The sequence below is a fragment of the Equus caballus genome, chromosome 7, assembly GCF_041296265.1.
Source record: "Equus caballus isolate H_3958 breed thoroughbred chromosome 7, TB-T2T, whole genome shotgun sequence".
In the NCBI taxonomy this organism is placed as follows: Eukaryota; Metazoa; Chordata; class Mammalia; order Perissodactyla; family Equidae; genus Equus; species Equus caballus.
Window position 1 is genome coordinate 25960676 of NC_091690.1, and position 26304 is coordinate 25986979.

Consider the following 26304-nt stretch of genomic DNA (forward strand, 5'->3'; position numbering starts at 1 on the left):
AGGAGGTTCCTGCGTGCTCAGGCCGTAAAGAGGAAGGTGGGAGGCTCTGAGGGTCTCCAGCAGCAGGAGGAGGGGATGGGGACCCGGAGCTCTGCTCTGGCGCCTGGCAGAGGGGTCCCCAGCCAGTCAACTGGGAGCTCCTGAAGCCCGAGTTAATGAGGAGGCTGCGCTCCTGGACACCAATCCTTTTGAAAGGCTTCATTATCAGAGGAGGAAATGACTACACAAACCCCAGCTTGTGAATGAGGACCCTCTCCCATCCACTCATGGAGGGAAGCGTGCCCAGTGTCTAAGGCTTTGCAATTGCTAGCCTGCTAGTAATTCATTCATCAAACATGTGTTTAGTGACCATGATGTTCCACGCACAGTATTCGGTAGCTGGGGACCCAAAGATGAAAAAATGCTGCCCTTGTCCTCACGGGACCCCACATACCAGTGAGGGGACAGATATGTGAACAGCTAATTGCCATCTGATGTGTGCACTGTATGACAGAGGATGAAGGGCATGCCACAGAGGGATCAGCAGAGGCAGAGGTATAGCAGTGTGAAATGGCATAGTGGGTGTCTGGAACGGTGACAAGCTTAGTGTGATGAGAACCTTGAACGTGTGTGTGTGGGAGGGGCAGGCGGAGAAGGGAAAGAGGGGCAAAAGACATGACTGAAAGCATGGATTGGAAAATTGGCACAACCACCCAACAATGGCAGGTGTCCTTAACGTAACTTGGGCAGACCCCATGACCCAGCCAGTCCTCTACTAGGTAGGCACCCAACAGGAACGCACGCACAGGAGCTCCAAGACACACGTATGAGAATGTCCACAGCAGCACTGTTTGTAAGAACTCCCAATGGAGAACTACCCACATGCCCGTCAATGGATGGCACGATGGAGCAATGAATTGTGATATGAGCACATAATTGAAAACTATACAGAAGGGAGAGTGAAGGATCTACACCACACACAATATGGATGAAATGCACAAATTCAAAATAATGTTGAGTAAAAGAAGCCACATGGTATGCCTCCATTTATATAATGTACAAAAAGAGACAACACCAATCTGAAGTCAGGATGTGGTTACCCGGGGGTGGGAGAGTGACTGGAAGGAGCACGAGGGGGTCTTCTGGGTGTTGCGTGTCCTGTTCCCTGCCTGGGTGTGCTGTGAAAATTCATGGAGCTGTAGTCATGATATGTGTGCTTTTCTGCAGGTGAGGGAGTGACCGTGAGGAGAGGAGGGGACGGAGTCACTGAAAAGACATTTCTGGGCTTCCCCTCTGGTAATAGAACTCTGGCCTCACTGGCGAGGAGCTGGGTCACCTACCACTCAGAGGGTAATTCAGAAAGACCACAGGAAAGCAGAGAGAAGAGGAGGAGATGATGACACAATTACCCAGCAATTTCAGGGCAGCCTTTCTGGTTGCCAGCAGCTCATCTGCAGATGCTCCGGCTGCTGCCACCTCCCAAGCTGCTGAGGGAGGGAGAAGCTGGCCTCCTCCGCCTGCTCACGGCTCTCCCTGCCCTGAGCACATCTCCTAGACAGTACTCACGACCCTCCAGTGCACGCCCCTCTGCCTCCCTCACTAGACTAGAAGCCCTCGCAGGGCAGGTATCGTTATCTTTGCACCTGCTCTCGCAACTAGAACAGGTGTGCTCCAGAGTACTCACCCAGCAGAACGTTGTGGCCGAGTGGCTGGAGATGAGGAAAGAGGCAGAGGGAAGGATGCATCTAATGGAATATGGGTGCATATCCCACTGCACCCACCCTCATCCTCTCTGACCCCTCTCTGGCTCCATGCTGTGGGGCCACCCAGGGCAGATCTCCAGCATCCCTCCCAGCCCAGGCCGACCATGCTGAAAAGTGGTTCATTTCCAGAGGCCATGCACCAGCCAGTCCCCAGTCAACAGCTCTGGGGCCTGCTAGGAGCTTCCTTGGTCAGCCAGATCAGACGAGCCGAGGCCCTGGCCTTCCTTTCACCCCTGCTTGGTCCTGATCCCTGACTCAAAGGAGCCTCCAGGACTTGTGACAGTCTTGCAGCCCTGGCACAGAGGACTGACCCAAGACGGGCAGTGGGTAAGACTTCAGCCACTCTTGGGTGACCAGCAACCATTCTCATCCATGAATCCAGGTAGAAGCACAGATGTAAGCAGTCCTAGGGTTTGGCTTGGAAGCCAGCTGATCTGCTGGGTACTTTTTCCTTTCTCTGTCCCTCTCATGGTTCAGCCCTGGGCCCCACTTACCGGCTGGCCAGACCCGGGGCTGGAGCAGAAGATGGTGTACTTGCGGATCACTCCATTGGGCTTGGTAGGGGGGAGCCAAGACACCACCACACTGCTGGCAGATGAAGGGACAGCTTTGATGCCAGCTGGGGGACCTGGAACTGAGCAGGGAGAAGACCAGGTCAGTATATGAAGGGAGGAGCACAGCCTTTGGGAAAGAATGACAGGGTGGGGAGAGTGAGGCAGGTCGATCTGGGAGAGCTTCCTGGAGGAGGTCTCCTTGAGCTATGGTTTAAAGGAGGTGGTTCCAGCATGGCAAACAGATGGGAGGAGAAAGGTGGTCCTTTTGGGCTTGTGACAAGGTCTCTGAGATGGAGGCACTAGGAGCGGCCAGCTTCAGAACTGGTTGGCCAGAACCAAGGACTTAGGTGCACAAGAAAGAAACAGAACCCGTGAGGAAGTCATCTTCATCCCTATGAGCCTAACCGGCCCCTCACCCCAGTGCCCTAACTATAACCCTGTGTTTCGGCCAAACAAATATACTGGTCACTCCGCTCTTTTGGCCCTGAACTCCTTGAGGTTGGGGGCTCCAGACACTCACAGAGTGGGCCTCCTCTTGCGGGGCTGGTGGTCAGCCTGTGGGTGACTGTTCCCTGCCATGTGCCCAGGGCACTGCTCTTGGGGTGCTGGCCTGGCCCTCTCTGTTTTCAGGAGGGAAAGCCTGGCCTAGCTGGGGCCCCAGGGGTCTGCCTGGGAGCCTCCTATTCTCAGCCCACCCGCTCCGTCTTCATCTGTCTTGTGTATTGTTGTGCACTTGTCTTCCCTCTTGGGAGCTTTTAGGCTCCTTTGAGAGTAGGCATCCTAATCAACTTATTTTACCTCTCTGAGCCTCAGTTTCCCCATCTATACGATGCACATAGTAACGACCGCATTAAACAACCACATTGTAGTGAGAATTGGTGCTAATTAAAATAAAGCACCTGGCACAGGGCCTAACGCATAGAAGACACTCAATAAATTGTAACAATTATTTGCACTGCCTGTTCCAGACGCTCAGCTTCTAGCGCCTACCTCAATTTGCTTTTTTTTTTTTACTCTAATATATGGGCAGCAATTTTAGCTTAGATAAAATAACTAGATACAGCATCCTCATCCGTCCAAGGGCCTGAGCCCAGAACCTGGCAATCATCCTTGACCACACCCTCCCTCCCTGAGACACCTCTGCTGGGTGACTCTGCAGCTGTGGGGTGCAGGGTCTATGGATGGCCACTGGGGCAAGTGTGCTAACTGTTGTGTTCAGATCTCCTCTACCCTTGCACACTTTTTTTCTCATCAGTTATCGAGGGAAGTACATTGAAATCTCCCACTATGATGGTGGGTTTGTCTATTTATCCTCATAGTTCTGTCGGTTTATGCTTTTATATCTTTTGAGGTTATGTTATTAGGTTCACACAAATCGAGAACACTTTTATTTGCCTAGTGAATTGGGTCTTTCCTCATAACAAAATGTCCTTCTTTAGCTCTATGCCCTTTGCCTTCCAGCATCCTATGTCTGATATTTATATCCCAGTCTTTTCTTGGACACTTCTGTACAGTATGTCTTTATCTTTTTCCATCCTTTCATGTTGAGCCTTTTTATACCTTTATGTTTTAGGTGTCTCCTGTAAACAGTGCATATTTGGGTTTTGTTTCATTGCTAGCCAGTCTACCAGTCTTTATCTTTTAATTGAATAATTTAGTCAATTTATCTTTAAGGCAATTACTGTTTCATTCGGGTTTCAATAACTCATCTTACTAAATACTTTCTATTTGTCCCACCTATTCTGTTTTTCTTTTGATTTCCTTTTGTGCCCTCTTTTGAATCGAGTATTAAAAAAATACTCTATTTCCCCCTCTCTATTAGTTTGGTTATCACACAGTCTTTCACTACTTTTAGTGGTTACTTAACGTGAATCTTTAACTTACCAAAGTCAAACATCAATTGACACTTTTCTTCTCAGACAATTCAAGGGACTTAGAACTTCCATTTACCCTCTCCCAATTTATAGGCCATTGTTAGATATTTTAATTCTGTATATATTTTAGACTCTCCCCAAGATGACATCAGTATCATATTATTTTATACGGTCAATATTAATTTAGATTTACCCATATATTCACCATTTAATTGCTCTTCTTTTTTTCCTGCATCACTGAGTTCCCACCTGGGATCATTTTACTTCTAGCTAAAGGATATCCTTTAATATTTCTCTAGAGCAGGTATGTTGGTGATAAATTCTCTCAGTTTTTGTTTTTCTGGAAATGTCTTTATTTCATCTTAATCTTGAAGAATATTTTTGCTTGGTATAAAATCATAGGTTGGTAACTATTTTCCTTACATAATTTAAATATGCCATTGCATTGTTTTCTGGCTTCCGCTGTTTCTGACAAGTTAGCTGACAATCTAATAGTTGCTCCTTTAAAAGTAACTGGTCTTTTTTCCTCTGGTTGCTTTTAAGATTTTTTCTTTTTGGGTTTGTGGTTTAGCAGCTTTCTTATGATGAGCCTAGGGGTGAATTTCTTTAAGTTATTGCCTTTGGAGTTTGTAGAACTTTTGCATCTGTGGCTTGATGTCTTTCATCAGTTTTGAAAAGTTTTCAGACATTTTATCTTCTGCCCATTCTCTTTCTCCTCTTCCTTGGGATTTCTTCTCACATCCTCTATGCTCTTGATATTCAGAAAGTGGTCCACAGATAAGCAGCAGCGTCACCTGGGAGCATGTTAGAAACGCAAAATCTCAGGTTCCACCCTAGACCTACAAAATCAGAATCTGAATTTTAACATGATCCCCAAGTGACTTGTACGCACAGTCAAGTTTGAAAAGTCACTGCTCTATGTCTCTTACTTGCTCCTTTATTTTCCATTCATTTGTCTTTTTGTGCTTCATTTGGATATTTCCTTCTGACCTATCTTCCAGTTCACTAGTTATCCCTTCAGCTGTGTCCAATTTGTTATTAAACCTATCTACTGAGTTCTTAATTTCAGGTATTAGTTTTTATTTCCAGATTTTTCCATTTGATAGTTTCTAATTCCCTTAAAATTTCAATCTTGTTAAGAATACTTATTTGAAAGTCCAAATTTAATAAAACCTATGTTTGGAATCCTTGTGAGTCTGTTTCTTTTTTCTGTTGTTGTTGTCTTTTTTTCCTGCTGGATTTGTTCACATTGTCCCCATTATTTTTTATTGTATGCCAGACATATAATTTGCAAAATTGTTTGTGGAAATAATTTGATGCCTCCGATGACATAATCTTCCTAAAGAGAGAATTCATGTTTGCTTCTGACAGGTACCTGAAACCTGGGGCACTAGAAACCTGGGGTTGCCTCAATATAACTTCCAGGACTGAGATGATCTAAAGCTGAGCTGTCTGCTTGGGGTCCACTTTTAATCCGGTCTCAACTCAAAGTGAGGGGGGTTCACCAGACAGACCCAGCCCCCCTGGCAGACCCTGGTCTCCAACTCCTGGCTTTCCAGTGCTGCTCAGCTTCTCAGCCACTGCCTCCAGATTCAGCAAACGTCCCCCAGGGGAAGAGCTGTTCCAAAGAGCTCACCTCCTGGGTCTCCATTCTCCCTTGGATTCTGGCCCAGTAATTCATCACTCTCCTGCCAGCCCTCTGATGCTTTCAAGAAGGTGTTTTACAAAATATTTCATCCAGATTTCCTAGCGTTCTCAGCAAGAAGGAGAGTGGGTTTGAGTTGTCTAGTCCACCCTTACTGGAAGTGGAAATCCTCTGATATGTTTCTCTGAACTTGTCCTTCCTCCTCCCTTCATCTTCACTGCTGCTACCCTAGCACACACCTTCTTCTCTGCCTAGTGCCCAGAGGTTCTGACAGGCCTCTCTGACCCTAGTCCTTACCCCCCTACTCCCTTCTGTGATCAGTCCTCCATACTTCTACAAGAGTCACCATCCTAAAACATGGGTCTAGTCAAGCCTCTTCTTCAGTTAAAGATCTTTAAAGTGGTCCAAAGTCCAACTCAACTGTGCACTCTGAGGCCATGCAGCTAGATTTGGTATTCACAGGGGAGGAAAGCAGCGGGCAAGAGGTGTTGTTGCTTATGAACTGAGTCTAGCCAAGCCAGCCTAAAACCAAGCTTAGATGGAGAGATCTGGGCTTAAGAAATGAGCTTGACTTTATGTTTTCATTTTATCTTTTGCTTTTTCATTATTTCTTTTGCTTTTCTCTAAATTTCCTGATAATTTTTTCCTTTGGAAAAATGCAAAATTTTGAGAGGGGGTAGGTAGGGAGTCACAGTGTCTTCAGGTTAGGATATTTGCCCAAGCTTCCATGGCAGAGCTGGAATTGGAGCATGGACCTGTCTGCTTTCCAAGTCAGCTGAGAAATAACTATAATAACTGCCACCTACAAATAGGAGAACCTGGTGGAGTTGAGATGGTGCTGGTGGAGCAGGCATGGTTGTCTGCCTACCCATCTGCCATCATTCCTTCCTATTCTTTGCAAACAGAACCTCATTTTTGCTTGGGTACCCATGATCCTCCACCCTTCAGAGAAAGCTGTCTCCATCACCTACCCCAGAGGATTTGTCATGCTTGGGGTAAGTCAGACGTGATAATTCCATTCCCCTTTTGGTGACTAGCTTAGCAAGAGGCATGTTGCCCCACTGTGGCCAATGGGAAATGGGGTAAATCTGATGAAGGGGTGTCTGGGAAAGGTTTCCTTCACTCCCAAGGGAGGCATGCCCCCAGGAGGAGACTGCTTCTCTCACTCTGAACTCTGTCTGGTCTGGTGGGGTACCTGGAGCTGCAGTCATCTTGAAATCATGGGAGGAACATCTTGAAATCACGACATGCTGAGGATGGCAGAGCAGAAAGATGGGAACCACTGGTTAACCAACCCCGGAGCTGCCCTACTCGAGACTTCTTGTTATGTGTGATGGTAAATGTGCTTATTGCTTACGTCTTTTTTTACTCCCAACCCAAAGCTTCCTAACTGATACAAGTGGTATAAGGGAAAAAATAGAGGATAGAGAGCCCAGAAAGCCTGGATTTGCCACCAACTAGCTTCAGCAAGTTGCTTAGCTCTCTAGGCCTCAGTTTTCTTACCTCTAAGATGGAAATAATATCTACTCATAGGGCTTTTGGGAAGGTTAACTCATGCTTATGTCAGCACATCACACACATGTCAAGTTATGACAGCCATTCTGAATGAGACCTCATCTGACAGTGGATTCCCTCTGGCCCAGGCCTCCCTTTGGGGGCACGGACGGATTCTCTTAGGGCCACCGGGGTGCACCAGAAGTAGTCATTTCATTGCCAGCACCTTGGTAGTCATAAAGTCACTCTCATTTGCTAGCACTTGACATTTTAAAAAGGATTTTACTGTTAACTTACTTCTTATAACAACTTGATGAGGCATCGCTGTCCCCATTTTATCATGAGGAAACTGAGGTTCAGAAAGGTTAAGTGACTTGCCAATAGTGACAGGCCGGGGCAGGCACATCTGCTGTGTTTAGCAGTGCGCCTTCTACTCTGTGCAGCTGCTGCCTCGGGGCCCTGGCCCTGCCTGTGTGTCCCTGTGTGTGGCTCCACAGGCAGCCCTAGGGTGGAGGGTTAAAAGCTCCATGCAGGGTGCCGGTGCCCCCAGACCTTTGGATTCCCTCGTGGGGCCTCACCTTGGTCAGTCAAACACGTGGAGGAGCTTATAGCTCAGGCCTTTTATCAGAATAGGGTGCAAGAGGTCTGCGGGCCCCAGTGGTTCATTTCTAGAGGCTGGGAAGGTGCCTGTGTGTGTGTGGCCCTGAGGCCCCTCTGAGCACCATCCTTGTTGGTCTCCACACAAGCAGGTGGCAATGCCTGGAGCTGTCCCAGGAAGCTCGATGAGGGGATTAACGACAGGAAAAGTAGGGCAGGCAGGTGGTAAATATTTAATTGCTCAGAGCTTCAGTGGGGGAGGGGGCTGATCTGAGGCAAGGGGAGGGGCTTAGGGAGAGTGGGGTGCAGTGAGCCGGGAGCTGGTCTGGTCGCCGAGCACTGGGCTGCACTCAGAACTTCTCCACCATCACTCCCAGCCTGAGTGGCTCCTTTTCAGCTCCTCTAACCCTTCCAGCACCTTCGGCCAAATTGTATGGGTAGGACCTAGAGTGTGGGTCTCTGCATCCTTTGAAAAAGCTGAGGCCGAGTGGGAAGAAAGCCATAATGCCAAGGATGGCGATGCTTTATTAAGTGTCATGGCTACCGTTTATTGTGTGCCAGCCATTCTTCACATAAACTGACTCTTCTAGTAATACAGCACCTGGCTCAGAACATTTAGAATCAACTAAGTGATGGGGGGCGGGGTGGTGGTGTGAGGAAGAAAGTGGAAAGGCTGGGGGCAGGAGCCCAGAGCTGTGCTGGGTCATACATGGCACCTCCTGGACATGGTGCTCCATGTGACTGAGGCCCCCTGAAGGTGTGCAACTCTGGGCCCCGGTTGGAAATGTGGCCCTTCTCCCGACCTGCTCTCTCCTGGGTTGACTCAGCTCTCAGCCTCCCCCACCCTCTTTCTTCATCACTCTACCCTTGAGGTCTGGCTCCTTATTTCTGGTTTTCCTCCAGTTTTGGCCCCATTGAGAAGGGCTTTGAGATCATAGCTCCAAATGGAGGCATATCCCATTCGCTCCCTGAGAGCACCCCCAGCACACCAGAGGCCAGCGGCTGGCCCCTTCTGGGGCCTCTGCAGGGTGACTGCCAAGTCCTTACCCTGCAATATGTGTGGGGAGGCTTCTGTCCTCCTCCAATCCCAACCATCTGTATCCAGAAGAAACCAGGCTGAACCTCGCAGGGAGCAGATGCCACGAAAAGGATGCCCTTGGGTGGGGGTGGGAGGAGAGGCTTGATGTGGTCTCTGATCCAGTGCTGCAGGGGGAGGGGGTTATGGTTGCTTATGTTTATGCATGAGTCCAGGCATTTTGCCACCATCTACGGTAAGCTGTGTTCTCCCAGGGCAGGGTTCCAGAGTTCTACCTACCACTAATCAAAGGGACAGGAGAAAGGATGGTGCTCTGCTCTCACCTTCTCCTCAGGTGGGGGTGAGCAGTGGGGCGGCTCGAGGGCAGGGCTCAGCACCTGCCCTGGGGGAGGCTGCCCCCCTGGGCCGAGGCCAGGCTGGGCCGGAGGAGAGGACTCACCATCCTCCTTGGTCTGGATGTAGAGCACGCTGCTGCGCACGCCGTCTCCGGCTTGTGTGTAGGCTAGCACCTGCACGCTGTAGTTGGTGAACTTCTCCATGCCTCGCAGCTCCACCCGCTCGCGTGTGGTGGTGATGTTCTGCATCTCGCCCCACTCTGCCACAGACAGGCAACCTCTGAGTGCGGCTCAGGCTGGCCACACACCGTCCCCCTGCCACTGCCCCTCCGCCAACCTGGGCTCCTGTCAGGACTTGCTCCACTGGGCTCAGACCTCGACTCCATGGTGGTGGCACCCAGGAGGACCATCCACCTCAAGGTACGTGGAGGCAGATTTAGGGCACTGCTCTCAGGCCACATCTCTCCCCGAGTGACCCAACTAGGATGAGAGGTACATGCCGGCCTGGCCTCAGCCTCCAGCCAACCTTGCACCAAACTCATCTTAATATTCTCCATTTAGAATACTTCCATCTCTCCGAGCAACATTTCCCCCTCCTCCACTCAACCCCCTCTCCATGTGAGGGGCCCCAGGAGTGCCTGGACCCAGAGGGGGCCTAGCCAGGCAGGACGGTGAGCAGCTATTCCTCCTGGCTGCCCCAGCGCCTCCTGGGCTCTCAGATCTCCCCAGGCAGTGTGTCATCCTGGGATGACTTGTGACAGTCTGAGGCCGAGGCTGCCTCCCCTGCCTCTGACTGCTCCCGGGCCAGCACGCTGAACTCCCAGTCGTGGGAGGGGCTAAGTCCCCATGACCTTCTCCCCACCATTGATCACACCCTCCCAACAAAGAGACTGCACAGGGAACCTGGGCGAGGCTGGTGGAGCTGACAGCCACAGCCAGGAAGAGCCAGGCCTTCCTCTGGCTCAGTGAAGACCCATCATCCTGGCTGTGCCAAGGAACTTACTGAAGACTCTGAAGAAGAGCTTAGGGAGAGGGTCCCACGGGAGGGCCAGGGTCTTAGAAGAAGGAAAAGAGACAGGCTCTGAGCTGACAGCCCTCCCACTGGACTACTGGGATTTCAGAAAGACAGGCCTCGACAGTGGCTAAGGACAGGCCTTGTAGAAGACAAATGCCTGCAAACCCACCCCAGCACCTCGCCGGGGGCCCGGTGCAGGCTAAGGGCCCAAGGCAGGGGGCCGGGCCAGGGGCGTGCAGCAGTCTGCCAGGGTCCAGAGGGTGAGACCACCCTGCCCACCTTGAGGGGACTCTGGGTCAGCACGGGGGGAACCTTGGAGGCCTGAGCAGCAGGACCTTCCTTTCCCAGGAGGTCAGAAACCAGAGTGGACCCATCCAGAACTGGAGCCAGAGAAAGAGACAGTAAGGGGGCAGTGTGGTCAATAATCCAGGTGGCCTTTGGAGAGTAGAGAGGCCAATTCCTTTCTCCTCTGAAGAACTGAGCTGGGGAAGCCCTCAGGCTTAGAAAAGAGGAAGCAGGTTCTAGAAAACAAGGGACCACCCCTTACCTGCATCAGCACAAATATGTGAGGCCATCTCACAGCACAAGAACTTGGGAGACCGTCAGAGGTCAGCCCTGAGCCCCAGGCCTCCATGCTTTTGGAGGAGGCAGTGGAAGTGGTGGCAGGGAAAGACGCTGCCTGTGTGCAGTGTGTCTGGGCAGGGCAGAATCCAGGTAGGGGAGGGGAGGGCAGCTGCACTGGAGAGATGACGGGGAGCTGGAGGTCTTCCAGGAAAGAAGGGAGGGGCCAGGGGGCTGGTGGCAGAAGGCTCAGGGTCTGGGGACACAAATTCATAGGAGCCCTTTGTGGTCCGCCACAGAACGTTTCCATCATTTGGGATGCTGGCTTCTGGCTTGCTCAACTGCAGACGCCCTGGGCACTGCAAAGTCTCTGTGTACACCAGTGGGTGAGGGCTTGGTGTGTTTGTGGGGCTACACAAGCCAGTTTGGACCAGTGCCTCTCAGGGGAGGGAGGGCACCCAAACAGTTGGGCCACTCTCTTGGTTTTCCCTCCCTGCCTTCCTACCCCAGCTCCACGGTGTGCCCCTCTCCACCCGTGTCCAGGTCCCGGGCAGGTCATCTGTGCAGACGGCATGCCTTGCTTCCTGGCCAAGGGGAGCTCTCTCCAGGCTCTGGTGACCCTGCTTCCTCCTCTTGCCCCTTCAGGCCTGGTGATGATGGCTTCCTGCTGGTGCTAGCTCCAGGTGTCCCTCCCTCCCTCCCCACCCCTCTGAAAGCAGTACCTTCATTAAACTCTCTCTTCTATTGCCCCATTTGAGTGTGCCAACTGGTTCCCTGCTGGGATCCCGACTTGCATGGCTATAAAAGCCTCATATCAACACATTACATGAGAAAAGCAAATGCCCACCCCGGCCCCTGGCTCTGGTCCAGGATAATATGTACAGAAGATGGGGCTGTGCTTCCACTTGACATCCCATGGGAAGATGCTCAGCTCCAACTGTGTGTGGACGTAGACCCCCGCCAACCCTCTCACCCTGAGACCTGGCCATCACTCCCAGAGGACTCACCTCCATCAACGTAGAGTGACCAGAAGATGACCCGATAGCCTTTGAGGACGCCATTGAGGGTGCTGCGTGGGGGCTCCGACCAGGAGATGACAGCCACATCAGAAGTGATGGACAGGGCCCGGACATTCTCAGGGGGTTGGCTGGGCACTGCATGGGGTGAGGGGAGAACGGAAGAGCCCAGTCAGGGAGGTAAACAAAACATACGTGTCCCAGGCCACGCCCTGCTGCCCAGCCAGAGGACCTTTTGGTTAGACAAGTGGAAAGACTCCTGACACAGTCGCGAGAGTTTAGGCTGGGTGGCTGGGAAGTGAGGCAGGTCTCCTTTCCTGGAGATTTGGGTAAATAGAGACCTTTATGGACTTGGTCCCTTGCTCTCTGGGAGGCGCATGCCTGGTTCTGGGTAAATGCTGGGGGAAGAAGGTGATGAATCTGGGCATGTGCCCTTGGGTGTTCAACGGTGGGCACCACAGCCCAGGGTCTACCACTCCTGAATTAACAGAAACTGGAAGCTTCCAAGCTGGCCCTAGAGGTATCTGCAATTGGTGATCTCATCTGATGGCTGCCAGCCCTTCTGTCACCTGACCAGGGAGTCTGAGCCAAGGGCTGGCCCTAGGGACCCTTGTGTCCTTGTGCCAAGCTGAAGAGAAGGAGAAGAAGAGGAACCCAACTAACCCTGGGGAAGGGGAGGAGGTTCCACAGACACCTTTAGGGCTTCGGGGACCATTACACCATTGTCCCTGCACACGAACATACCAAAATGCCTCGGATGATGGGCATTAAGCCGACTTAGGTGGTCCACCCCACCTTCAACTCTCTCCATCCAGAGCCACCTTTGAGCTTAACCTAAGTCCCACTCTCTGGGGTTGGCCCTGGGGCAGACACCCTTTCTGAGATGACTGACAGTGGGACACCGGGCCCAGGAGCCACTTTGGCTAGGGAGAACTTTGGTGGCACTTCCTGCTGGGTCCCGAGGAGCCGGGGGCAAGGGGAAAGTCTGCATGTCTCCGCTTTGCTCTGAGTGGGAGAAAGGAGGCCCGGGCTGGATGGAAGGTAATTAGATCCCATTGCCCCACAAGAGGCAACTCTAATTTTTATGAGCATTTAAATGATAATACATCATCCTAACGATCCTCTTTGAGAATGATTATTGTTTCATATTACTTAGGTGTAAAAATATAAGCACCATGTAATTAGGGACCCAGTATAATAAACTAATACAGATCGCCCGTTCGAATAAAATGAAGGTAATATAATTATGGAAAAGACACTATTGCTAAAGCAGGGGCCCTTGAATACCCCAGGAGGAGCGCTAATATTGCCAGGAAACGATCAGGATCTGACAGGCTAACGAGGGCCTTAATTAAGTATGAAAAACTGCTGAGCAAATGCTGCTGGAAACTTTCTACCCCCTCTCCTCCTTTGTTTTGAAAATGACTCCACGGCCCATGCTGATCTCTCCCTGTTGGAAATTATAGGCTCCCCCAAGCCCAAAATAAGGGAGGCGGTGCCCTGATGGAGGCCAAAGGTGTGCCTGGCCTGGCTGCTTCCTGGCTTGGCCCTCGGTGGATGAGAGCTGAGTGTTCGGTCGGGCATGCTGGTGTGGGCTCGGGACAGCTGTTCCCCCTGGATGTGCCTTTCCTGAACATCCTGAATCCACGTCACTTGGTCCTGCATCCAGCCCTGCTCTCAAGAAAGAGGGTAACAATAGGGTGAAGAAGAAAGAGCGTGGGATTCAGGGTCAGACCTGGATTTTGATCTGGGCTCTGGTCTTTACTAGATAGGTGATTCTGGACAGGCTACTTAACCTCCGTGCGTCTTGGCTCCTTTTATGGGTAATGACCTAGCTCTTACTGCTGTGGTTCTCACAGGTGCTCCCTGCATCAGCAACATCAGCATCAGCATCACCTGGGAATTTATTAGAAATGCAAATTCTTGGCCTCCTCCCCAGACCTGCTGAAGCAGACACTCTGGGGGCCGGCCCGGCAATCTGTTACAGCTTTCCAGGAGATGCTGGTGTACGCTCAGGTTTGAGAACCACTGTGTCAGAGCACCGCTGGGTATTAGTGCTCCTGGTTTGAAGAGTTGACAGGCTGATCTTCCTCAACCTAGCCAGGCCTTTGGCCAGCATCATGGAGGGGAGGGGGCGAGTGGGGGATGGGCAGGGGGTAGGATGGGGGGATGTCCTCTTGGGCTTCTATGCAGCTCACTACTTGCTACGTGCCCTTCCCTCTTTTTGCATTCTCACTTTTTCCCAGGGGCCCAGTGCCTGGGCCTACTGAAGTCTGTTCCTTCTCAAAGCCCAGCTTGTGCCCCAGAGCAATTAAATGGGAATCTATGGGGACAGAGCCTGGGCATCAGGATTTTTAAAGCTCCCCAGATAACACCAATTTGTAGCCAAAGTTAAGAACCCTTGGTATGAGCTAATCTACTCTCAGGTGTTTCGGCCCTGATGCGTCCTTCCTCCCAAGAGTGTCTGCCTTTTCAGAAAGAAGGAGATACGGAGAGGGCACTGTTTAACCTAAAGGAATGACTCTCTAATGGTGGAATGCTGGGTACTCTGATGGGCCATGGGGAGATGTCATTATGCTCCCAGGACTCAGTCCCCTCCCTCTGCTGGGGGTAGGTTCAGACTCAGTGCCAGGTTTTAATCTCTGACCCTGGTTTTAGGCTGGGGCATCAAGAAGGAAGTGTGAGAGTGCTCTGTTTCTTCTTTATTCTGCTCGTTGGGGGACTGTGGCCGCCCGGCCCCATCTCGGGGGGCATCAAGGGCCATGCCTCCTCTCCCTTCCTGGCACAGGCTCAGGCACCAGCTGGTCTTCTCTGTGCCTGGAGAGCAGGCCCGCTCCTGCTCCTCCTAACCTCTCCCCTGAGAAACCGGGCCTCTTGCTCATCAGAGTAGGGAGTCCTCTCTAGCCCTCAAAGAATTAAGTTTTAAAAACCAGCCTTTAAATCCTCTGCCACATGGATCTTGGGATTTCCTAACTCCACAGTCTTATCTCTGGTGCCTAAAACAGACGGTGGACAGGTTCCAGCCCAGAAGTACAAAGGTTACTTAGCTTCTGCCCTTCTTCCAACCCGGAGGCTATAGGGGAGGAGAAACAGGACCCAGGCTCTAGAGGAAAGAGCTTGTGGAGAGAGATGGGTGAGGGGCCAGATCGAGGGAGGAGAAACAAGGAGAGGGAGAAGCATGGACAGAGAGTCAGATGGGTGACAGACAGGCGCTCAGACAGGCCCATAGATCAACAGACAGACTGACGGGCAGAGCAGCGGCAGCCGGTGGCTAGAGAGCCAGCCAATGGATGGAGAGGGCCGTCGTGCTGAATGGACCAAACATCCCTCGAGGAGCCAACGGGCAAGAAGAGAAGGAGGGATCCAGGCAGCCATTGCAGACTACAGGACCATGATGGGGCCCAGGAGCAGTGGAAGGGCCCCAAGCCATCCTTGGCAGACCTGGCTGTGCCCATGCCCAGGATCTACACCTCCTACCCTCTGCTGGTGCCCTCACCATCCTCCAGGGTGGTGGCGTTGATCTCACTGGACGAGGGCCCCGTGCCAGCCCGATTGAAGGCTTGGACCACCACCCCATATTGGGCGAACTTCTTGAGGTTGTCCAGGGTGTAGACCTCGCTGTCCCCGGTGGCCTTCATCTCCACGATGCTGTACTGCCCATTGCTGCCAGGGCTGTTCTCTCTGTAGCCGATCTGGTAGCCCCGGATGACGCCGTTCTGCAGCTCCTTCTTGGGCGCCTGTGGGTATGGGGTGGCGGTGGGGTGGGGAGACGAAGACACGGGACACTCTGAGATGATGCTCTTAAAACCAAAGTCAGATCATCTCACTCCTCTGCTCCCAGCGCTTCGAAGGCTCCCATCTCACTCAGAGTGAAAGCCAAGCCCTTACAATGGCTATAGCTACCCACTCTACGTGAGCTGGCCCCCACTCCCTCCTGGACCCATCTCCTCTCCCCGTGCTTCCCATGCTCCAGCCCACTGGCCTCTGTGCTGTTCACAGCAGGCACGTTCCTGTCTCAGGGGGAGCCCTCTTTCCTTGGATATCTGCACGGCTTGCCTCCTCACCTCTGCAGTGTCTTTGCTGAAATGCCCCCTTTTTAATGGGGCCTTCCTCAAGCTCTTTATGTAAGACTGCTGCCTGCCCTCTGTCCTGTCCTCCTTATATTGCTTCCTGGCTTAATTTTTCTCCACAGCACTAGCATCATCTGACACTCTATACATTTTACTTATGTGTCTATCTGTGCCCATTAGAATGTAAAGGCCACGAGGACAAGGAGTGCTGTCTGTTTTGTTTATAGCTATACTCTCAGTGTCCAGATGGTGCCTGGCATGTAGTAGGCCCTCAATACATATTTATTGAATAAATGAATGAATGAATGAATAGGGATGTCATTTGGCATGGGCTCAGGGGCCTGGAAGAAATGGAACAGCAGACAAAAAGTAACTAGATGGGGGGAGGAGGTGAAGAATTAATTTGAATAAAAAGACAGAGTCTCAAGATACCACTTCACACCCGCTAGGATGGCTATTATCAAAAAATGGAAAATAGCAAGTGTTGGCGAGGATATGGAGGAATTGGAGCCCTTGTACATTGCTGGTGGGAACGTACAATGGTGCAGCCAATGTGGAAAACAGTTTGGCAGTTGCTCAAAAAGTTAAACATAGAAGTACCTTTTGATCCAGCAATTCCACTCCTTGGTATATACCCAAAAGAATTGAAAAAGGTTCAAACAGATCTTTGCACACTCGTGTTCATAGCAGCATTATTCACAACAGCCAAAGGTGGAAACAACCCAAGTGTTTGTGGACAGATGAGTGGACAAACAAAATGTGGTCTATACATGCAATGGAATAATACTCAGCTTTAAAAACAAATGAAATTCTGACACATGTACAACATAGATGAACCCTGAAGATGTTATGCTAAGTGAAAGAAGCCAGACACAAAACAATGATACAACTTCTATGAGCTACCTAGAATAGGCAAATTCATAGAGACAAAGTAGAATAGAGGTTACGGGGGGCTGGGGATGGGTGTGGGGGGCTTATTGGTTAACGGGTACAGAGTTCCTGTTTGGGATGAAAGTTCTGGAGAGGATAGTGGTGATGGTTGCACAACATTGTGAATGGACTTAACACCTGTGAACTGGACACAAACACAGCTAAAATGGTAAATTTTATGTCCATAAAAAGGTACATATATTTTACTACAAGTTAAAAAAGAGTCCTGACTTTCGTAAGGGCCCGCCCCTCTTGGACGTCCTGGCCAAGGGCTGGGGTGTGTTGAGGGCTGAAGCCTGACGCCGGCTCCGTGGTGGAGGGACAGAGACGGGCAAGGACGTGCGGTGAGAAGGGGGCATTTCAGGGCTCTGATTAGGCTGGCGGAAAGGAAGGGCCGATCCCAGTCAGCCAGGCGACTGGAGAAACTCCACTGGCGTCTGTCTCAGGTACTCTCACCCCAAGCTTGAACCCTGACACAAAACCAGACCCCACTCTCCCCGTGTTCCTGGTACATCTCCTCATATCCAGAACCAGGAACACACACATCCAGTCCCATCAAAGCCAACATCCTCATGCACACACCTACCCCGGCCAGATATATTTAGACCCACAAATAGAAACTGGCGCCTTTAACGAGCGGGCCAGCCCATCCATAAAGTGAGAGAGAGCCCTACCCCAGAGCATATAAAAACAGCTTGAATCAGGGTTTTAAAGACAATGAAGTTAATTTAAAAGCCCACCTTTTATTGTACTAAAAAATAGCGAGATCAAAAACAATTAAGTTAGTAAAACGGCCCCACTGTTTTTTTTTTGTAATTCAATGAGTGTTTTAAATGAACTGCATTTTTAGCTCACTGTTAACTCAATAAAATGAAGTTTTTAATTTAACATAATTGTTTTGAACTCACTAAATAGGTGTGTGTGTGTATTTAATCGACCTGACTTTCTGTTAATGCCTGAATAATGTTTCTCTCTGCAGTTGGGCAGTCCTGTTTGCTAAGTTTGTAAGCAGGCGAATTTCTGAATTTGGGTCTCGTGTCTGCACACATCTGTCTGCGCACACTCGCACACACAGACAGACATCTATGATAGCAACAAACACATCTTCAAGATACCCTTGTCTTCACACTGACATATACGCTCATATTACATATATACTTCCATATTGACACACGTTCTGATATGCACAACGACACACGCCTGCATACCCAGAGCCCCCATACCATGATGTACACTTGTACACAGCACCACACAACCTGCCTTCATAACAGCACGTACTGGTAGACGCCTTGGATAGACATCCAGGAATGCCCTACACACACATAAATGCATTCACATATTTATACAAATCTTCCCTCCCTTCTCTCTTTCTTTCCTCTTCTGTCTCTCTCCCCCTCTCCCTTACGCCCCACCCCCCATCAGGCACACTCAGGATTTAAATCAATCTTAACAATATTTCTCTGAAGCATTAAGAAATCAATAGGGCTGATTGCAAATTTATGTCATAAAGCAGTGGCGATCCATCTCGCGGAAAGAGTCTTAAAATGAAGTGACTTGTCTTTCGAGTGAATCTTTATTTTTCATTAATCTGTTTCTTGGTGTTAAAAAAAAAAAATCCCCTGAGAAGTCAGCCCCAAATTTATTGATGGGCTGGGTCATTCTGAAGTTCTAACTTTCTAATCAATTTTATTTTTCATTATGAGACTTTGGAGAAATAAATCTGATTCTAAATTTTTATCGACCTCCAGGTCGGAGCTTTGTAGCCAAACGTCTCCGTGTTTTACATAATTATTTGTTCCCCACCCGCACCTCCTGGCTTCCTCAGAGTATTCCTCGGAAATGGGTCCAGAGCCAAGATGCAGACAAGAATTAGAGATTGGACTCCTGGCTTCATCCCCAGTTTCTGAGGAAAGCCCTGGAGCCCCGATCTGAATCTGGAGGGGAATTGTGGTTCTAGGCATCTGTAGGTGGGCTGGTCCCCAGGAACGACCAGTTGCCCGGCCCCAGTCCTGCTTTCATCCTGGTCATTTCTCTAGGGAGGGAAGGAAGAAGGCTCTGCCGTCTATCTCTGTGCGTGTGTGTGCATGCGTGCATAAGAGTACAATCTTTTCAGGGAAAATATCACTAGGCCCTTGTGAGTCTCTCCCATGCTTAAATGTATCTTGTTGCAGGGCCCAGAAGGAGGACTAAAGTACCTGGGCTTTTCCCATCAGGAGTCACAGTCAGAAAATGAGCTTGGACGTCCGATCCAGGAGGCAACTCGGCAAGCTGCTCGGTTGAGACGAGAAAGCTCCAAGAAGCAGAACATGGACAGGCCCTAAGAAAGCTCTCTGTTCCTGACCTCCATGCAGTGGGCTGTGGTGGGGACACTGGGCTGGGGCTCCAGACTTTGTATGTTTAAGTCCTGCTCCTGTCACTACTTGAATGGCCGTGGGCAAGTCACCCTGCATCTCTATACCATGGCCTCCTCTGATGGATGAGGATACAAATACATCTTCTGGCACGCTCAAAGGAACAGAGGGTCAGATAAGTTAGTCTAGGAAGATACCGGGAGACTGGACAATGCAGAGCAACAGGGAGCCATCAGCATTGTCAGCCCTTCCGCGCCCATGGAAGGGATGCGGCGATGAGGCCAGTTACCCAGGAAAGGGTCTCTTGGTCCTGCTCAAGGTTATTCTGCTCTGTTTCCCTGCCCAGCTATGGAATCTCCTCTAAGAGTTTCCTTAAGTGACAGATTCTTAGACACCCACTAGAATTTACAGGTCTCTGTCCCTTAGAAATGGCTGCAGCATATACTGGTCTGTTTTCTCTACAGGTCCTCCACCCCCAGAGGAAGAGAGGGCAGTTATTGTCATCCTGATTTTATAGAGAAGAAACTGAGACCTGAAAAGACCAAGGCTCCTGTCCAAGGCCTCACCTAGAGAAGACAGAGGATGGCATTGCCGTCCCTCCCAGGTCCAGTCACAGGGCCAAGATGAGGGTGAGACCCTGTCCTGTCATCTCCCATCATCCACAGGGCCCCCTTGAACTTTGTGCAAAGTCAAATTCAACTTCCAACCTACTACAACATGTGGGGTTTGGAGGACAGGCCAGTGTGGTGGAAAAACCATCTTCTCTTGTTGGCATTGCCAAGGTCTTCATCTCACCCCACACACAGGTCTCCATCAGAGAGCCAGGGAGAGGAGGAGAGTGGGGATTGGTGGCAGGACCTGCCCCGCTATCCTCCTCTCTTTCCTTCCCTCCACCTGCACTGGGTTTACCCAAAAAAACAGGCATAGGCATTACAGGAGACCAGAGACCAGCAAGCCTGCTGGGGCTTCATTCCTGGGTCAAGGAGGGAGGAGGCAAGGAGGCACCTCAGGGGAAATGCCTTTGACCTCACTTACCTTCCAAGTCACTTGGATGCTCTGTGAGGTCACCGGCTGCAAAGTGACATCCATGGGGGGCCCATCAGGAGCTGGTGGGGGAGGGAGGTGAGAAACAACATCATGAATAGAGTCTGGGAAGAAAAGAGTCCCGTGTTCTCACTCCCATCCCCCTGAGCTGGAGGACTGACGGGGAGAAAGGAAAAGCTCATATACAAAAGCAGAGGCCCTTTGTTTGAGTCCCCTTGAAATGATCACAGTGGCTAAATTTCCTCTTCATTCTCCATAATTTGCTGAAAATATAGCAAACAATGACAATGAGATACTACTCCACATCCAGCAGGCTGGCAAAATTTTTTAAAAAGTTTGATAGTATGAAGTGTAGGCAAGGGTATATAGTGGCAGGAAGTCTTATACACTGATCATGGGAGAGAAAATTGGTACAACACTTTGGAAAACATTTTGGCATTTTTTTTGTGTGAAGTATACTTCTACTTTTCTAGAAGTATGTCCGTCTGATGACTCTGTAATTCAACAACTGTTTATATCCCCTAGAGAAACTCAGGACCCTGTGTATAGCACACAAGTACAAGAATGTTCACAGCTCCAAACTCTAAACAACCAATTTCCATATAGTAGAATGGACAGGCTGTGGTATAATCACAAAATGGAATACTATACAGCACTGAAGACGCACAAATGATAACAGCTGTACTAACAGCATGAAGCTCACAAAAATAATATTGATCAAAATAAGGAAGACACAAAAGAACATATGAACTATGATTTCATGAATCATTCTATTGAAAAATAGGCAAAACTAAATGATATGGTTTATGTGTATCTTGTGGTAACAGGATAAAAACAGAAAAGCAAGAAAGTTGAGATACTGGTTACTTCAGGGAGAGGGATGGGGTTATAGTTGTGAAGGGGCATCGGGAGAATCTGTGGCATGTTACCAATTGATAATGAGTATTGGCTATACTAGGTTTTACTTTACTATTATTCATATAATGGTACATATATGTTATACGTACTTTTTTGCATTATTTTATATTTTACAATAACAAGAGAAAACACAGCAAGAGAAATCTTGTTTAAACTTTCAGGAAAACTCCATGATAAAAGTTGCAGGAAATAATCCAGGGTACTATTAGCCCATCCTTTGCAGATCCAGCACGTCTGTCCTTTCCAGACAGGCTGGGCCCAGGGGAGTGGGGCAGAACCACGGACAGCTCCCAAGAGACCAGCATTTAGAACCCCATCTGGAAAAGGTCAGCTAGAAGAGCCTGGAATGATCCAGAGGCAGACACAAACAAAAACCTTGAGATATCTCCTCTCCTTTTCTAACTGCAAGCCCCCTGCCAGTGGGCAGGGTGGGTGTGGCCCAGATGTCCCTGATCCCAGAGGCCATGGGCAGGGGTGGTAGGGCGAGGTGCTCACCTGCCTCCTCTGTGCTGATGGTGAGCTCCTTGCTCGGCTCGCTGCGGCCAATCTTGTTGAAGGAGTACATGCGAATGCTGTACACAGATGCTGGGTGCAAGTCCACGATGTTGGCCTGGTTGATGGTGGGGGAGATGTTGCGTGTGGACTGCTTGAAGTCCCAGGAATCTGGAGAGAGGACACCCATTTCAAACCATAGCCAGGTGAACTCCAGACCACTCCCCAGCCTCAAGCATCAGCACATCCCAATCTCAACTTTGATGCTCAGACGGGTCCAGCTCACATTGACTGCATTGAGAGGCCACAGGCCTTAACAACTTCACAGAGAGTGCAAGGGGCCTGTTTCATGAAGCTCAAGGAAACCAAAGAGACCATGCCTGAGGATGTGAGCAGCAAATGCACTGGCTGGAGAGTCAGAAGCCTGATTCTCCTCTGTCTTGGGCCAGCTTGTGAGCTCAAACCTCAGATGGGGGTTGAACGAGATGTTTCCCAAGGTCCCTTCCAAGACCACCATTTGCTGGCTGTCCCTGAGGGTCTGACTGGCCAGTGCCCTTCATCCTGGTCTCTCACACCACATCAGTGAGCTGCTGTAATCGTGAGCTACCCCATCCACCCAATGGTCCTAGTGCAAAGGGGGAAGCCAAGTCTTCTCCCCCGTTCTCCTTCTCTCTGTGTGTGCTTCTGTATTTCCTTTCCTGTGCACTTGTGCAGTTGTGGTCTTGAGCATTACTTGGTCTGTCAGGGGGACAGACCAAGTGCCAGAGTCCCCAGCCCAGGCCCCACCCTCTTTCTCTCACCAGCAAGAGAATGGTCTCAGAGTCTTTAGGATCAAGAGCCAACAAAGGCATTAGCATGCTCCCGATGTATATGGGGGTGCTGGCAGCCCATTCCAGGGCTAACGTTTAGCAAAACTGTAGAATGTGAAAAATACGAGAGAAATGCCGCTCAGGATACTGTGACTGTAAACATCCTGCATCTCCAGAGGAATCTAGTCATTGATTCAACATGTTTTTGCTGTGCACCTACTGGGGGATTCCAGAGAAAGATGGGAGGGGTCTGCAATTACAGCAATGCCTCAGCTAGGACCTTCCAAACCCAGAATTCAAAACCAGATTAGTTTATCAGCACTTCACTTTGAAAAGAAAAAACGGCAAAGCACAAGGAAATGAGCTGATACTAGGGCTTAAAAATCTTCCCAGGGCATGTCCCGATGTCACTATTCAGTCTAATTTTCCATGCCTTTTAAATCCACAGTAGAGGACCCTGAAAATTCTCAGTAGAAAAGATTAAATTGTACTCACTATAGTTTAATCCCTGAATCAGGAAAGGAGGCTAGCACATTCTAGAAAGATTTCTTAGGAAGACTGGTTGTTTTTCCTTTTTAAGCTAATGCCTGATAAATCAGGAGAATCGGTTCACCAGAAGAGACGATCCCGCTCCCCCAGATTCTGGTTAACTGAGATCTTGATGTCTTTCAAAACACCACTTTGAGCCGCGCAGGCTCAGCATCTGTGAAGGGCACTGGCCCAGCGCCCCATCTGCGGTTTTGCATTTAATTCTTTGGTTTCATGAGCCAAAGCCCAAATGGCAGGCTGTGGATGCTCAGAAACACATCATTTTCTCCTTGTCTTTTAAAATACCCCAACCACCCGGAGAGTCACTCGGTGGCAGGCAGGTTAAGCCAGAACTGCAAATGCGAGGGTTCCTGCCTGCGGCGGGCACCTCTTTGGTTTGGGAGCGAATGGGCTACCGACACGCAGGCAGGTGTTCGCTTCTCTCTGTGGCATCCTGGGAGCTGGTGCCAGCTCACACGTCACCCTTGATTTGCCTGTGTTTACAGGAGAGGGACAGTGACCATGAGTCAGTACATTCATTTTTGATGAGCGCAGGCCGAGGGAGGGGACCCACATGATGCATCTGAACACAGAGGGGATAAGGAAAAGAGGCGCTAATATTTATGCCAAGCACCTGAGATGCACCAGGTGTGGGGATGGACTGTTCACCATTTACTCCTCACACCCTCCTATGACATCAGCACATTTCCACAGGATAGGTGACCCTAAGGTCACCAATCCTAATTTTTCACTGGGCCTGTCAGGTGTGTGCAACTTGGACCCCTCCCTTCTTCCTGAACCACTCTTCCCTTGGTTTCCCTGGTGAGACACTCTCTGGCTTTTCTTTTATCTTTCGGGCCATTTCTTTCCTGTCTGCTTTGCAGGTGCACCTTCCTAGCCTACCATTAATGGCTAGAGTTCTTCAAGGCTCCACCCTAGGCGCTCCTCTCCCCCATACACTTCTCCCACCCATGGCTTCTAGTCCTGCCTATACAGATAACTCACAGATTTGTATCCAGCCTAGACCTCTTCTTTGAACTCCAGACCCTTATAGCCAACTGGTTACTTGACATCTCCTCTTGGATGTTTCAAAGGCACCTCACTCTCAACATGTCCAAGACAGAAGTCTTGCGCACATACCCTGTAAACTCATTGCCTTCCTAGAGTCCCTGTCTCAGGAAATGGCACCACCATCCACCATGTTGTGCCAGAAACTTAGGTGTTTTCTTGACTCTTCTCTCTCTCTCTCTCCCTGCCTATCAAGTGCTATAGCTTTTGTGTCCTATGCATTTCTTGAATCTCTCCACTTCTCTCCCTCTCCATCCGTGCCCCAGGCCAAGCCACTGTCATCTCTCACTTGGACCAGGGGAAATAACATCCTAACTAGGTAGCCTCCTAGGACCCACTGTGTGCCCCCTTCCATCTGTTCTCCACACTGCCACCATCACTCACTCTACAAATATGATTGAGCACCTCTTTACAGGCCAAGCACTCTATCTTAGCATTGAGAGTGGTCTTCCCATAACACAGATCTGATACTGTCATCCTCTTGCCTAAAACTCTTCAATACTTTTTTCTTGCTCTTGGGGTAATGACAAACTCTCTTAACAAGACCCAGGCCGGGCAGCATCTGGCCTGTGCCACCCTTTCCAGCCCACCTTTCACCACTCTTCTCCTCTGCGCTCCTGCAGCATTAGAGCCCTCTTCCTCGTATGGGATCTTCCTTTGAGGGCTCATGTTTCAGTGGCAATTGCCCAAGGAGATGCTAAGTTCCCTGAAGACAGAAGCCATGTCTAAAGCTTTGTCCGTCTCCCTGATTGGCATGTGTTGGGCACTTAAAACCCACTTTTGGCTTTAGACCATAGTCACTTCTTTGTCCTTCACTTTGGGCTTGGAGTTCCTCTGCATTTTGTAGTCACAATAAATACCCTTTGCCTTTCCTTTCCTTGCCTTACTCAGCTGCCAATCACAGGAAGGTTGGGGGGATGTCCCAGAGACTAGCCTCTTTTTTTCTGCTTTTGCCCGTCGTTTGCAGGTGGATTTGACCTTACGTTCCCAAATCATCTTTGATGTTGGCACAAAACAGCTCTCTCTCCACAACCCTTCTGGGCTAATGCATCAGAGTCCAATCTGGAGGTCTCTAGCTGGTTTTCCAAACTTCATCACTGCCATCGCCCTGACCCTGAATAGCTGAAATCAGGAGCCGTATTTTCTTCCCTTTCCCTTTCAGGTCTCCCAGAGTATTGAGCTGGCTGTGGCGAATATTGTCTCTTTTAATATTCCCTTTCATATGAGCCTGGCTTACCCAGATTAACATATTTCATTAAGGGCTCTCTCTCCCTTTCTTCATCAAAGGGTTTATGATGCAAAATATTCTTCTTAAAAAAATAAGGAAGCGGCTAGGGAGATGTCAGTGCCTTCTACTCTGTGGGCTGCCTGCTGCGAGGGTACGTGGAGCCTTTGGATTTTCAGGGACACATTCGCCATAGAGGGGGGACAGCTTGGACAAAAGCCACATCTGGAGCATTTAGCTGCCCGCGCTTGGGAAACAAACCCATTCTGCATCTCTGATTTTCTCCTTGCATCACGGCTCTGAGCCCCCCATGGCCATCTCTCCGCAGCACCGAGACGAGGTTCCCTGGGTCACAATGACCCCTCACAACATCCCAACACCAGTCCCTCTCACAGCCACACTCCAGCTCACACAGAACAACACGCCACACCAGGCTGGCTCGCCCCGTGGTGGCCGACAGCTCGCACCACGAAGCTGCCTTCTGGGCTTGGAGGGCCATCCGCAAAGAATGCATCCCCGTTCCTCGCTTGGGAAACGGGCGAAATGTGGTGTCTGCATTTTTAAATCTGCACAGCGCCATCTGATAGATTTGTGTGGACGGTGCTATTTATCATTCAGCATTCATGTATTATTACTCTGCTGCCTGGGGCCAGGAGAAGTCAGCGTGAGCGGGATGGCTTAGAAAGGCCAGACTTGGTAATTTCCCCTGGAAAATTAGCACAATGAGCAACATGGCAGAAAACGTGGCAAAGTCACATTGGGAGCAAAGAAGGGGGTCAGGAGCAGATGGTCCAGACCCAGGCCGGGTGCGGTCTGGGGCAGGAGGAAGAGGGGAAGGGAGAGTAGAGGCACAGGAGGGAGACCGTGGAGGGTTAGTATGTGCCAGGCTCTGTGCTGGGCACCTCCACAGAAGTCATCACACTCACTCCATCCTTGCATCCAGCCTGAGAATTATGTGTCATTGTCTCCATTTGATGGATAAAGAGATGCACAAAGATGT

At 50.1% G+C, this 26304-nt stretch overlaps 1 protein-coding gene across 5 annotated transcripts in view; it reads right to left on the reverse strand.

Moving 5' to 3' along the window:
- Positions 1-26304, reverse strand: part of DSCAML1 (DS cell adhesion molecule like 1) — a 339853-nt gene that overhangs the window by 18891 nt on the left and 294658 nt on the right. For all 5 annotated transcript variants that reach the window (XM_070272833.1, XM_023644895.2, XM_023644893.2 and 2 more), the window contains 6 exons: positions 21678-21845; positions 20256-20326; positions 15366-15606; positions 11861-12007; positions 9382-9537; positions 2237-2376 (listed from right to left, as the gene is read on the reverse strand). In XM_070272833.1, coding sequence (XP_070128934.1) covers positions 2237-2376; positions 9382-9537; positions 11861-12007; positions 15366-15606; positions 20256-20326; positions 21678-21845 — 923 coding nt within the window. The remainder of the gene's footprint in view (positions 1-2236; positions 2377-9381; positions 9538-11860; positions 12008-15365; positions 15607-20255; positions 20327-21677; positions 21846-26304) is intronic.